General features: G+C 36.2%; 1 protein-coding gene across 1 annotated transcript in view; it reads right to left on the reverse strand.

The window, feature by feature from the left end:
• Positions 1 to 14,849, reverse strand: part of NDUFAF2 (NADH:ubiquinone oxidoreductase complex assembly factor 2) — a 60,888-nt gene that overhangs the window by 15,473 nt on the left and 30,566 nt on the right. The window contains exon 2 of the mRNA XM_085042260.1: positions 7,634 to 7,723. Within this exon, the coding sequence (XP_084898386.1) occupies positions 7,634 to 7,723 (90 nt within the window). The remainder of the gene's footprint in view (positions 1 to 7,633; positions 7,724 to 14,849) is intronic.

A 14,849-nucleotide genomic window follows, 5' to 3' on the forward strand; every position in this document is an offset into this window, starting at 1 on the left:
AAGGAAAGCTGCTTCCAAATGCTGAGACACAGCAAAATGTTATTGCATATGTTTGTTTTGATAATTAAGATTTTTGTTACTATGCTTGAAAATTGGAATGAAAAGAATGTTTTGTTATAACCCAGTCAAATTCCTGGCCTCACCTGTAGCCATCTATAAAGTTTAAGAAGTGCTTTAAGAAGGAACTATTCCAAATTTTAATTTTCTAGAACCATCTGTGCTGTATTTTGAGGGGAATTAGAGAATGAGTCAGACAAGCCTAAGGAACTAAAACCTTCATGGAGTCAAAACATCATCTCACTTCGGAAATGCAATTACATAGAAGGTAAAACACTAACACCACAACTTCAGCAGCTTTATGCAACTGGTTTTAGGAGGAATGGCTTCCAACTCACATATGAACAAAGAGAGACAATATGGTATAACAGCTTGGAATTTAGCCAGGATGGCAAGACCAAAAGCCTTGGTTAATGGTAACGTTTAATGGTAAAACACATGTAATGATATGAAGCAAGGTAATACTTTTGGTTCTTGTCTATCAGGTGCCACTTCCTGTAGATATCTACCTTTAAATAGCTTTCTCAAACCAGTTTTCGTACAAGCAGCCCCTGTTAGCTCTTCTCAGAGGTTCTAACAAAGAACAGACACAAATTTGCCATTATGGAGAAGTGACTGAGCTCTGAAAAGTCAACATCACCCTTTCTGCAAGTTTTATGCCAGTGGAAAGAAAAACAGCCCATTAAGGTAATTTAAAATACAACCAAATGACTTTCTATTAAATCTGTAGAAGCATAGGACTTTTTGCAGGTACCTATAGTACTTACAAACATTTAAATTCTACAAGGATTTTAAACAGCAAAATCTGGCAAGATAAGAGACTAAACTGAGACTGCCACTTCTCAGCTGGCAGCCTTTGCAGACACTCCTTGAAAAAAAACCAACAATGCAACATGAAGAAATCTTATCCCACAAGTCTTTCCTCCAGTCAGAAGTTAACTTTGGCCATACGTAGCAACAGTTCCAACATCACTCAGGAAAGCAAAAAAAGTAGTAGAGATTTCAGATACAGAGAAGTACGTACACTAGACACTAATCAATAAAAGATACAGCCAGAGGAAAAAAAGGAAAAAGAGTAGTTCAAAATATCTCATAAAAAAATAAAAGTTTTAAACCACCGAAATGTAAAGATTACTTTCAACAAAATATCATCTACCTTGCCACACCTTTCTTCTGCCCTATGGTAGGATAGTACCAGAGGTCAGAAGGATAGTACTGTTTTCCATCCCACAGCTCTCTGCATGTAAAAATTGATTCACCTTTTTTGAAATTGACAGTATTTTCTTAAAACAGCACTGCATTTTAACTTCAGGTTATTATAATTACTGATCCCTAAAGAAAAAGTTTGAAATCCAACAAAAATTGAGCTGTAGTTACAAAGTACTGCTGAAATATAAGCATTAAAATAGATTTTCTTTAAAGACCAACTGTGACTTTTAGCAGTTATTCAACTAGTGATTTTCAGATGAATAGAATACTTCTAGTAAAAGATTTTATCATTTAATTATCTACTTTGTTTAACAAGCTGCAAACAGAACAGTGAAGGGTAGCACAATGACACATGTCCTGTGAAGAGATGCTGTGAAGCAAGGAGCAGTACACCATGCATTTTCATTCATTAACTGAACTCAGTACCAACACTCAAAAGCAACAAAACAAACCTTAATTTAGGAAGATTTTTCATATCAAACATCCCATAATCAAATTGGATCTATTTAAATACATAAATAATGCACACAATTTTAACATTGTGCTATTTTTCTTTCCAATTATAACAAACACTTGAATGCATGGTTTTATAGGAGCTGTCAACCTTCCTTTTTTTCTAATAAATGTAAGGAGTACAAATCTTTTTCAGCTTAACTGTACACAAAACTTGTTGACACAAATATTGATACTATTTTCTGAATTACTACAAGTAAATTAACTGTAATATCTCTAATGAACTGCATAAGAAAGTCATAATTTAATGAAAGATTTCTTCACTGCCACATAGCTGAGGGAGCAATTCAGTAAAAAAATTACTAAAATCTTTTTATATCCATTAGATAAAGTTAGTTAGCTTTAACATTATCATATTTCTCTGTGCAAATCCATTTCAATCTCAAATATTCTTATCTCAAATCCATATTCTCAAATATAAAGCTCAAGATACAATACAAGATTAAAAGCAAAGAAAATTGAATTCAGTATATTTTAGTATACTGCACTTTAGCATGTAATAGTTTTATCAGTCTTTCAAAAGCAATACATTTTACTAATAATTTACCTGACTACTCCTTAATCTTTGGGAATAAGAATGGGAGGACTCTAATATATTTAATTCTCACCAGCTTTCAAGGGATTCTCTTTGACACAGGAAAAATTATAAAAGCCTTACAAATTTTTATTTTTCAAGTTATCAATAAAATTTTGATACCCAACACATCGTTCAAGAAAGCATCAACATCTCATAACTCAGGCATAGGAGAAATTAATTTAGCAAAGGAAGAACGAATATACACAAAAATATAATCAATTTTCTACTGAGTTAGCACTAGCTTTAACAAAATCCAAGCAAATAATATGTTGAAGTTTACATATTTTGCATTCTCTTTGGAAAATATATCTGTGTATACAGTTGAGTAAAGAAAAACTCTCACACCTTTCTTTATGACCTGCAGTACACCTTTGGTGAATGCACGTTTAAATTACTGAATAGATTTATAACCCAGTCCAATATTTGCTGATGGAAACAAGGCAGGTAGGTGCTTCATTACATTTTATTTGAACAACATATGAACACAGGCATATACTTATTTAAAAAGTTATCACTGGGAAAAAATTCTACATGGCATTCCTATTCCTGAAGCTAACAAAACAAATGCCTTCACCATTGTCAGTCAAGATGTTTTAAACCTGGCAGAGAAGGTAACATGTATGTACTGAGTGCAACTAAAACATGCTTCCCTGTTCCCCAAAAGCCTTGGCAAAATGAATTATTGCTTCCATTTAAAACTGCTGCTTCTAATTTTATCTGGATGTACTAATTTTAATTCCACCTTTGTCTAAAAGGAATTTTTTTTTTGCAAGTAAGCTGGACATTTCCTACCTTGAGACATTCTTACTCTTTCATCAGCATTCATTTGCATTCTTATTAGTATGCATGAAATTTTCATTGAACTTTAAGACTCCTACTGGCAGATAACACACTGCAATGACCACAAAAGTGAACATGAAAATTAAGATTCCCATTAATCACTTTATGTTACCAAGTAAGAAAAAAAGAGACATTAGGAGTAGATGACAATAAAATGCTGCGTGAAGCATGCTATCTCCTGAATCTCTGTGGTATGCAAAATTACAGATCTCCCCTCATGAGCACTACTGACATGTCCTGAGGAGATAAATTAGACATTCTTCAGTAGGTGAACATTCAGAACTAAAATACAGAAACATTATCTGTGTGCATCCATACTGCCTAGGGAAAAGAAGGCACTCCCACTTTGAAGTAAAACGTAAGAGATTTCACCTAAACAAAAACAGGCAATATCTGTATTACATATATGGATTGTATTCTAAATTCAAAACTACAGTACAAGAGGAAATATATTTTTTGATTTTTAAAATTAAAATTAACTGAATTTTATGTGTACAAAGAGCTAACACTAAGGATAACACAAGGGATTCTGTTTTAGTTTTACAAAAGCCTTAATGGACATTTCAGAACTTTCATAAAATTCACAGGTCTGAGAATGTAGATAATTAAACCCTGCAGAGTACTTAAAATTATCATCTTTAGGAGAAAATTTCCAGACAAGTCCTTCAGGAATAAACCCTTGGCCCTGTATTCAGTAAGCTCCCAGGACCAGTACACAAATACCCTCTCCAGAGTCAAAGAAACAGCTAGCACAGATTGAGTCTGTGATCTGGATGATGCTTTATAGCTTTCTACTCAGTCCCTTTTACCTTATTACACGTTTAAAACTTGACAAACACAGCACCAGAATCAGTTCCTTAGGTTACCAGATGTCCAAGTTAAACGTCTTAGGTATAGAATGAGATTTAACTCAGACTCTCTTACAATTTCAATACAGCCTGTTCCCTCCACTTACACTGTCCTTTGTCCCTGGTTTTGTGAAAGTTCTCCTTAGACGAGTCATGCCTATATTTCCAGGGATGGTACTTTTATTAATTTCGGTCACAAAAGGTTTCTTTTTCTAGTCATACAGTTGTGTAGGGCAACAGAGAGAGGGAAAGGGTGCTGAGATGACTGCTTTTAAATGAGGTGGCCATTACAAACTGCCCACAGGTGGAAAGACTGAGTCCTGGCAGAACAAAACACAGGTAAAAGCAGGTCTCTACAGATCCCAAGAAAAGGAGAGATGATAAGGCAACAGACTCTTCAGCACAGTCCTTAAGGTGAAAAGCCTGAGAGGGATAAGAAGGAGAGCCTACCAAAACTTAAGCAGAGGCCATGGATGCCAAGGTACATACACAGGGTTTGGAGAGGAGGCTCCTGGAGATGTAAGTTTGTGCCCAGCAGAGTCCAAGAGTAAAGAGAAAACACAGAAATATTTAATAACCTTCCAACCTTATATTAATCTTTTACTGACCAGAGAAAACAGCAAGTATTTTAGAACTCCTGCAAACTTTCAGGCTATTTGCTGGAATGATCAGCATCCATAATAGGACAAATTACAATGTGAACACCCACAGAAAGAATGTACTGGGAAATTTTCAAGAGTCTGCACAGAAGATACAGAGTGAAAATTCAGCATAGGTCCTGTGGGCCTGGAAAACTTCTAGACTAATCTTAAAGAGGACAAAATTGGGACAGAATTGTAATGAGACTTTTAGCAAGGAGTGTCTAAAAATATTGAATTTAACTGGTTTTACTCAGATAACTGGCCTCTGTATTATTACTTGAACTATCTACACTTTCCATTCTTTCTCCTCTTTAACTCACTGAGAATTTTTCTCTTTACAGGAGAATTGAAATTCAGAGCATCCTGCATCCCTAACTCACACCCCCATAGGCAGCAGAGACACAACAATTTCTTTGAACAGCCTCTATACCCACAGGAGAAGTACCAGCTTTGGTTTTTTTAAAATCTGCATCCACAAAACCATTTGCAAAGGTTAGACTGGCATTGGACAAAAAAGTACATGTTATTTTTTCTGGAATTTCCATCTTTCTCTCTCAGAAGCAGACACTACATACGTCTTCTGCTTAATGAATGCACAGGGGGAAAAAGCGTGCATGTATGTCTTCTTTCTACAGAAATACAGTACTGTTGTGGTTGAGGAATGGTACTCCCCAATTTAGTTCTCCCACAAAGGCTCCCCAAACCACACTGCTGCTCCCTTGTTCCCTCTGTCTCCCCTCCATTTCCACCCCTCCCCACCGAGGGTAGCCAGGGGGGAGGATGGGAGGCACAAAAGGCAAAGATCATGCGGTGAGATAAGAACAATTTACTGGAAACAGCAATGAGATAAGGAAACAAACAGTAACAGTAACAATACTAATAACAAAAGCATTCAAAAGAGAGAGTGATTTACATGCAAAATGCTCACTGAGGATGACATGAGATGACCACAGGTATGTTTTTTCCCAACCACAAGCCACACTCTTTTTCTCAGAGACCTGAGTCCCTTCTCCTACTCCCTGCAATGACCTGAGGTGGTATCCAGTAACATCTGGATTCTGACTTTATGGTCCCTGTCTTGTCACTTGAAACCTCCCAAAAAACTGCAACCTCCCAGGCACCACACTGTCAAATCACATGGATTTGTGCTCAGTTTCCGAAGAGAGATATAGCAGAAGCTTCTTAGTGCCACAGAGATCCCAGCAGTCCAAAGAAATGGGTTCGTATAGCAATTTGGTTGAACCAGTCTAAGACAATTTGTGAAAGGATTATTAGCTCACACCTATCTGAGACAGTCTGACTGTCCACATTGTTTTCTGTTAATTCCAGCCAAGTGCAGAGACTACTGAGTTGCCCTGGACGAGAATCCAATCACAGCAAAGTAGAGTTACCTGAAGCTTCATACATGCTTCTCTGTGTCTGTGGTGCAGAGTGTTTGCATGACAGTCACACAGAACTAAGATGAGCTCTGGTGGCTGGAGAACCTTTGGATGAGGAAGAAGACCTTCAGAAAGCTGGATAAATAGATTCCCATTCAGATGATTTAGCAAGGACAAGCTTATCAGGTTGCTGCTCTCCTTCAGAAGATGGCTACCTTGGACTGACAAAGAATCAGGAAGAACTAGAGTATAAGACTTGTGAACCCACTGAGGGTACCGCAGCAGTAGGAGGCAGAAACTGTTGATACAGTGGTTTCACCATAGCTGGCAACCTCTGCCAATAGTGTTGAAACACCTTTCATTCAGAAGCTTCCAGATGTTAATATTAGCCTCAGTTGATCGCAGCAAAAATCCTAGGAATTAGTGTAATGACAATGATAAAATGCAAGATGAGAATGTTTTCTATTTCTCTACTGACTCCATTAAGGGGTATAATGGGCCTGGAGTTTTTTCTTTGCTCAGTATCATCTACCTCAGAAAAGAACTTGGAGCATAAAGGACAGAGAATGATGTAAAGCAAGTATACTGACACATTTCCTCAAAATATGTTGTAGATTCAAATAATTTACAGCTCACTGACAAATTAAACCAGAGTAAGGTCTGTGTATAAGAACAACTTTTCTTCCACCAATACTCTTAATCACTTTTTGAACTCATGCAAACTTCCAGCAACCAGAATATTCAATTTGGAACTCCAGAGCTTAAATACATACTGCTTAAAATCTGTTTGCTTTAAACCTACCAACTTCTGGGAAATGCCTAGGTCTTTTTCTCTCCAAAATGCATTTTGAGTGATGGGTAGCCTCTGTACTATTTCAGGGGCTTCTTGCTTGTGATGCCGAGTCCTGGATTTTAAGTCACATTTAACCCCACACTTGGCTCAAGCACCTACCAACCTCAAAGACCAACATACACTCCCCTCTCTCTTTTCTCTCTTCCTCCAAGAGCTGGTCAGCTAATCCTGTGGAAATGCTCTAACTTCCCTGAATCCCAAATTTTTAGGCAAGAATTTAATCAGTAGCAATGGGATAAAATGGTTATTATTAACAGGTTCTCCAACTCCCTACTAGATTGCACAAGGAAGAGCATAGGAAACCAAACACACCATAAAAAAAAGGAAGCCCCATCACTGTGCCACCAATAACTCAATATATTAATACTGCAGTGAAGGAATAATAAGGAAGCTTTGTGTTATTTAACATGTTTCATGCTGGTTACTCAATCAGATCCTTCACAGGCATAAATATTTTCACATTTAATAGGAATAAGTCATGTCCACATAGGCTTTTCTTTCATTAAGTACTGACTTCCTAAACAAAATTTATCCTATTTTTAAAGAAGTTACCTTAAGAATTCATATTTGTTATGCAGTTAAATAAAAGCCTGTCTTACTTAAAATTAAAGATAACAAACAACTAGTTCACATAGTTAGGCTTTCCATTAAAAACACAGAGCCTACATTCAATGGCAAAATTATCTTGAAATAAAACCAAAATATTCGGGACTTACCTTCCCATTCTGCTGGAAAGTCACCAGTTTGATACTGATATGCTTCACGATTTACTGCTTCTACAAATCTTCTTTCTGGTATGATCTGTCCTATAGCAGAAAAAGAGAAAGAAAAAGGTAGTTATATATTTTCATAAATTTATAATTGCTGATCACCTTATTGTTTTGAAAGAACTGTATTTATTCACATGAGTACAATGATATACACAGGAAAAAACGAAATATTAAAATAATGAGAAAATTATTTCCATCTAGATATCAATGTGACATATTTCAGTAACTTCAAGAAAAGCTTCCATGTTCTACAGCTGACTTGTACTATTAATGACAAAAAACAGCACTCAAAGCTCACTGGTTAGGTCTGCAAAGCAGTCAGGGCACATTGTCTCCAACCAGTGGCAACTGCCTCGTGCTCGAGCTTTTCTCAACTGCCTACAAACGAAATATTTTGTTAAAAACCAAAAACCAGTAGGAAGCAATTGGATAGGGAACATTCAGTATATTGAAAGGGGAGCCAGTGTGGGGAATCTGAACCTACATCCCACATTCTCGTTCTACTACTGCCAAAGGAGAAGAATTTAAAAGTTCGAAGAGTAAGGCAGTACAGAGCTGATTGACTGTCAGATATTATGCTACTGTATAGAGAAAGAGTATTTTAATTTGCTTTTTAAATTAGCAGGTACTGGAAATATATGCAAGGTTCCAACCCGTCGTAGGGAAAAATCTAACAATATTCCCAAGGCTCTTTCTACCAGCTTTTTCTCTTCCTGGGGTGCTGATACGGAGAAATTTGACATTTTGAGGAAGCACAAAGTATATCTGCATAAAACATTTTATTTCATAATGAAGTGATTAATGTAGTTCATTCTTTCATTATGCTTTCAACAAGTATTTTAACCCAAGTTATTTCAAACTGATACCAGTTGGGACTTGGAACCATTAGAAGCTAAACTCCACACTGTTATTATTGAGTATTTAATACACTGAAATAAGAACTTGTACAGAATCTGAAATTCCTTTTCTAAGTATCTTCTTTATATTTTATTTTTAAGCAATGCAACAGTTTTATTCTTTCAAGATATGCCATCAGGCAAAGCACATTGTGTAGCATGCCTTTATCTCCAAAATTAGATAGTTTTAATCAGGGTTGAAAGTTGTATGATTGATACTTGTTTTGTAAGTATACAATTCCTATATGCTGATGAAATTACAGTTTGTACTTTGCTTTAATATAATTTTTTTCAACAATATAATGAATAATTTAATTTCCTAACTCTTTATCTACAAAGCAAAACAAAACTACAGAATTAATTTCTTCCCATACAGAAGATTTTCAGAAAAGCTGAAGAGGTATCTAATTAGGGCTGATCATATATGAGTCCCAGAAAAAATGCTCCAGTGTTGGAAAGCTACTAGATTTTACTGTTAGCACCTTTTAAAAAACTGTCCACAATTTGAGTACTACACCATCTGAATAAACTGCCATAAATAAGAGTAATGAAGTGGTTTTTTCTAACTGCTACCACAACTCGTGACTGATATTATTTAACAAAATATTCCACTTCCTATTCTGCTGCAAGCTTTCATAAAACTCACATAAAAAGTCATTCTCCAGATCCCACAGTCAAATCACACTGTAGAGCCAAACTCAAAAATTATTTCCCAAATATGTTGAGTAGTGCTGGTGGCTTTTAAGCCTCTCTGCATTGGTGATGCACGCACGGCACTAATTAACTTCAACTGTCTGATTTGCCTTGTCCCCTAGGTTTTTTTTGGCAGACCACCACTGACAAATAATTTACACAGTCTTTTGTAGTGAAGATAGCACTGAGGCCTCTTTAGATGTAATTAAAACCTTTTACAGTTTAGGGAAGTGTTTTATCATACACTTATTGACTGTTTTGCTCCATATTAATTCATTCCCACATTTCAAAATAAATACTGAGGTCTTCGCTACAGCAATGCAAGAAACTTCAACTGTAAAAGCATACATATGAAGCAATTAAAAACTGCACCATAAGAACAGTTTTAGCTTTAAAATTAACCTCATTTTCATGTGACCACTGGATGTTGGAAGCACCGAAGAACCATTAATGCTTCAAGTTCAGAATATATACATAATACAATATATCCCAAATATCACAGGCAACAACTCTTAAAACAAAAAGCAGATCACTTCAGAAAGAATTTACCAGATGTACAGAATATTCACACAGAATATCAGATACAACACCATTTACACAAAATACCAAAGTAGCCAAGATTTGCCATTTTGCAGGAGTTTCAAGCAGGCAAAATGGCCAAGAAACATAAGTAATTGACAGATATTTCAGCAAGCAATACAGTATTTACATATGTCACATTTATATACTTTCTTCAGGTATTTTCTCTAAACCTTTTATTCCCAGTCTATCTGAAAACCAATGTGTCACGACTGAAGTGAATCTGCATAAAAGCCCAAAACCAAAAGTGTTTAGCAGAAGTTTTGCATCCTGCTGGCATAAGAAGGGTGTATTCAAAGCCAGCAAAGGAAATACTCAGTGAAACACAAAGGGGCAGCCAATGACATAGTGAATTAGTTTCTAAATTTCTACAGCCTAATCTATAGACTAAGAAGCCTAGAAACTAGGTTACATTTTCACAACAAAACCCATGGTTAACAGTAGATATGCACAGATGATATAAAATCAGTGTTTTAGTTTTTCAGTATCTTCAAAGGACGAGTTCCACTATGGGCAAAATATCCTAGTTATTCCCACTGCACTCAATAAATATGATATATATGTATTTACATTTAGAAAAAGCCATTTAAGAACCTTCCAGATGAAAATAAATAATGAATCAAAACAACAAAATTATGTTGTTCTATAACCAAATCACTACTATTTGGGTATCAATTGCCAAAAAAAAAAAAAAAAAAGTATAAATACTATTTCAACGATTGTCAGCAGCCCTACACTGATTTTCACTGTTACCAAACCGTTATTTCAATAAGATTTCGTGCTAATATACATACTGAACATGCAACCTTTGTGAATTTAAATGGCCTAAATTGCAGTTGCACAGCTGTAAACTTCATGATGAAAGAAGCATTTTTAAAGCACACCTTTTAACTGAAGTGCTATTTACTTTGAAGAGATTATATTGTACTTCATTTGCTAACAGCCTATTCTTCCATTGTTAGCAACACATCATAAACTTCACCTACTCGAAATAAAGGTTTCTAAAATTTTTGTCAGCAGTATCTTACATCACCCATTTCTTTCCTGCTTGGTAACCACCAAACCGTAGTTTTTGCTAAATGTGAAGCAGTACTTAAATTACCAAAGCAGCTGAATTATGAGAAGTTCTTCATGCACAGCCCCCATTACCGTCAGAACAAGATCCAAAGTTTTCATCTCCACTAAAGAAGTGAAAAATTTTGTTGTGATGAAAGCGAAAAAACAGCCTTTTAAAAGGTGAACATTATTCTGTGAAAGCCACTCTCTTTTCTTTCCGTAGATTTTTAGCTGAAGTAGTCTGTTCACTGATGGTTGTCTTCATGTTACCTTATTGTCAGAATTCCAGTGCTTCTGCAGTAATTATCTTTGCCGTAGGAAATATATAAATATTTTAAAATAATATCTTATTCCCAAAGAATTATGATTTTTTTTCCAAATGTAGATTTCTATTAAGTTAATTAACTTTTGCTTAGTGACAAATTAATCACTTCCAACAGTTCATCACATTCATTCATGCAATAAATCAATACAATATTCTAAAATACAAAAGTTACCTATTTGCACCTAACATCTATCACTCACAGATGCAGTCGTATTTTCTCCGATTATTAATACACCTGAAATAATCTAAAATGCTTTGTTTTATAAAATTATAACAGAATCTAATTTCAACTTTTAAGAGCAGCAAGTAAGGCCACAGATGTTCTATGGTTCTGATTTCCATTAACCTCAAACAAACCGGGATCAGTGATTCCCAGTTTTACAGGAATGCAGGATCGAGCAATACTAAGCTTAAGTGCTGACTCAGCAAGTCAAAAAAACCTGTAAGTACCAGGCACTCATGGTCAAAACTCGTGTTTCAATTTTGCTGTTTCTATTTATATCTTAACAATACATTTGGCTTTCCAGAGTTGTCTGCAAGTACTATTTTCTTTTCAAAGGAAGACATGTTTCTTCAGACTTCTATTGAAGGTTTGAAGCCAGGGCAATTGCTTCCATTTTTGTGAATGTGTACTGTCAAAGAAAAAGACTCACAGGCACTACAAGCATCACAGTCCTTTTTCACTTCCCAAAAGAACTGCCAGCTGACGAAGTCAGTAACTTCCTCTGGGATCAGTGCCCATGGAGTTTACATATGTTCACACAAATCTTATGTTTTGAAAACCTGCTGTATCTTAGCCTGTGGCAGTTAAGTTGAATAACATTTGCTTGAGAAACTGCTTCCTTCAATGGACAGACAAAATCCCTCTGCTAAATATCCACTGTGATTGTAGTCCCTGAGCTCTCTTAATGTGGCAGCAGGATGCACCACCACCAGTTCCTACTCTGGGCTCACTGGAAAGCCTTATGTCTTCCTCCTCATCCGTGAATCCCAACACATACAATGCCTTTACAAAGAACCTCTGTTTTGTAAATGAGTCTACAATAAGCCTACTAGAATTATGCAACATTACATTCTTTTGGGAACAAAAGTGCAAATGATATCAGTACAAATGACGGTTCCTTGGAGAGCTGATGGAAGCTCAGTAGCCTGTCATAGAGAAGCTTTTTCCCAACTATTCTTCTGGTCTCTCAGATTCAAGACACACTTGTCTACCAATTACTGTCAAAATATGAATAAATCCAAGAATGAAGTGCTGAATTTATTCTGTAAATGTATGAAAAATGGCTTAAAATGGGAACTTAGCATGCATCAAGGGAATTTAGCAAGCAGATAGAAAGTGCACAATAACTTTTACTCTTATAAATAAAAACATAATGCAGGAAGATAAACAAAAAAGCAGTCATACAAGGAAGAGAAATGGGTAAATGACAGCACAGGGATGAATTGTAAATAAAATGAAAAGAAAGTTACAGCTGTGAAGAACATCCATTCTGCAATATGACCCAACACAGCAGTGTTATGGACTGATTTGGAAGACTTATTTTATTTCAACTACAAATCATTTGCAAAAGCTCATTTACCATCTCCATTTTTTTCCAGAATAAATGGAATACTTACAACTAGCTGCACATATATTCTCAGGGTACTAATGCTGGTTTTGGGTTCTAGTACATTTTAATGAATTTTACAAAAGGATTACAGGTGTGAGGGTTGCAAAGAAAATTCAGTCTTATACAAGGCCTGAACACAACTAGCTCTAATACTGTATTGCACATGAAGGATTAAAGAATACTGGTACCTGTATTTTACTGTGTATGCTTTTCATTGTGGAGGTTAGGGAAGAACACTCATCTATTTCAGCCACAGTCAACCCAACAGTGCAACTTCTGAAGAAAAGTTACTAAAGTCCTTGAGATGTATTACCCACTTCACATATATATACATCCTGCAAACATTTAAACAGCCTTAAATGTTATTCCTTATTCTACAATTTATATGCTGCTCATTTTATCACACAAATTACAAAATTAGCCTTTGAAGCTGCATTTGTACAAGACTACAAATTTTAAGAACATAAGGAAAAGTGTGTGTGTCTGTATATAACCTGGTCCATTCACTAACAGAAGTCTCACAAATACAGACTCAGATGAAAAACTGGGATGAATATATATCAAAAGAACATGACAAATACACTCCTGTTGCAGGTAAGTTGCTTGTTCACGCCTAAGAAGTAATTACACAAAAATTCTTGTTGACATCTGTGCAAGATATGACTGAACACAGGTCCTGCTATTTCAGACACAGCAAGAAGGTGCAGGTGGTGCCCCTTCAAACACGACAACATGGCTCTGAAGTTGATGATGTTGTTGAAAATCTGGGTAGAAAAAACAAGCTCCTGCCCCCTCTGCAAAAATCAGGAGACATGCTGAATGCTGGTGTTTTGTTCAAAAAAATCTCTTGCATCATCAAGCAGGAGAAATACTACTCTTCATGGGTTAAAATAGGACTTTAGGAAGAAAACTAGAAATACTTTTGGAAAAACTGAAGAAAAAAAAGATGCTGGTGGGACAGGATGGTGGGTGTATATGTGTGCATGTGCAAATATCAGAGAACAGCATCAAAACTTGATGTAGACTTCCCAGAACACCACCTGTGGGATCCTGACAATCTGACAGACCCCTAGGCCAGGTTAGGGAAGTCTTAGCAAAGTGAAGGAGCTCTTCCTTGAAAAAAGAGGAAGCAATCTCAATACAACAGAATGAGTGACTACAGCAAGACCTTGAACAAGAAATAGTTTGTGGAGATGTCTGCTAAGTGCAGCCTGCTACAGTCAAGAGAATCGCCTGCTACAGTCAAGAGAAACACCAAAAGTTCAAGGAAATGAAATTCCTAACGAAGACTGAAATAAATATACAGAACTGAAGTCTGACAGGGTCCCAAAAAAGAAAGTATTTTCCACTTCATCATGGAGCTGGGTCTAACTGGAAGTTTTGTACTTCATAAATAACCTCACGGCAAAGCTAAGTCCTGCGAGACAAGGCAGCCAGGGTGGACATAACCAGGTGCAGTGGCAACAGGGACTCTTCTCTCTCAGACCTCAGAAAAAAGCAACCTAAAGGGCTGTGATGGCACAGACACCAACAAGACAAATGACACGACTCCACAGCACCAGAGTGTGCACCGAGGGGCACTCCTGCCCAACTGAGAATGCAACCATAGGCCTGGGATCTGGCAACCATCTTCTGCACCCAGATATTATATTCACGTTTTCTGTAAAACAATACTGAAGTTTCTATGTGATTACTGGGATTGAGCTTTAACTAATCCTAAAGAATTGAGATGGAATAGAAATTGTGAGACAAAAAACCAAGAACATCACTTGGCCTGTGAAAGACGCATGATACTTTGAACTTGTAGCTCAAAATGCTGTCACAGAAAGTTCCAGTGCTTCAAAATACCAGTATTATGTAGTAGTTAATATTGGAGCAGTGAGTTAAAAAATGTATTTTATCACTTTTTTCGACTTGAAAGTTTAATCTTTCACTCAGATAAACTAACTGAATTTGAATACCTTAACCTGCAAGGAAACGATGCTGTACTTCCACTATGA

This window comes from Lichenostomus cassidix, chromosome Z (assembly GCF_008360975.1).
Source record: "Lichenostomus cassidix isolate B80296 chromosome Z, HeHo_3.0, whole genome shotgun sequence".
Classification (NCBI taxonomy): Eukaryota; Metazoa; Chordata; class Aves; order Passeriformes; family Meliphagidae; genus Lichenostomus; species Lichenostomus cassidix.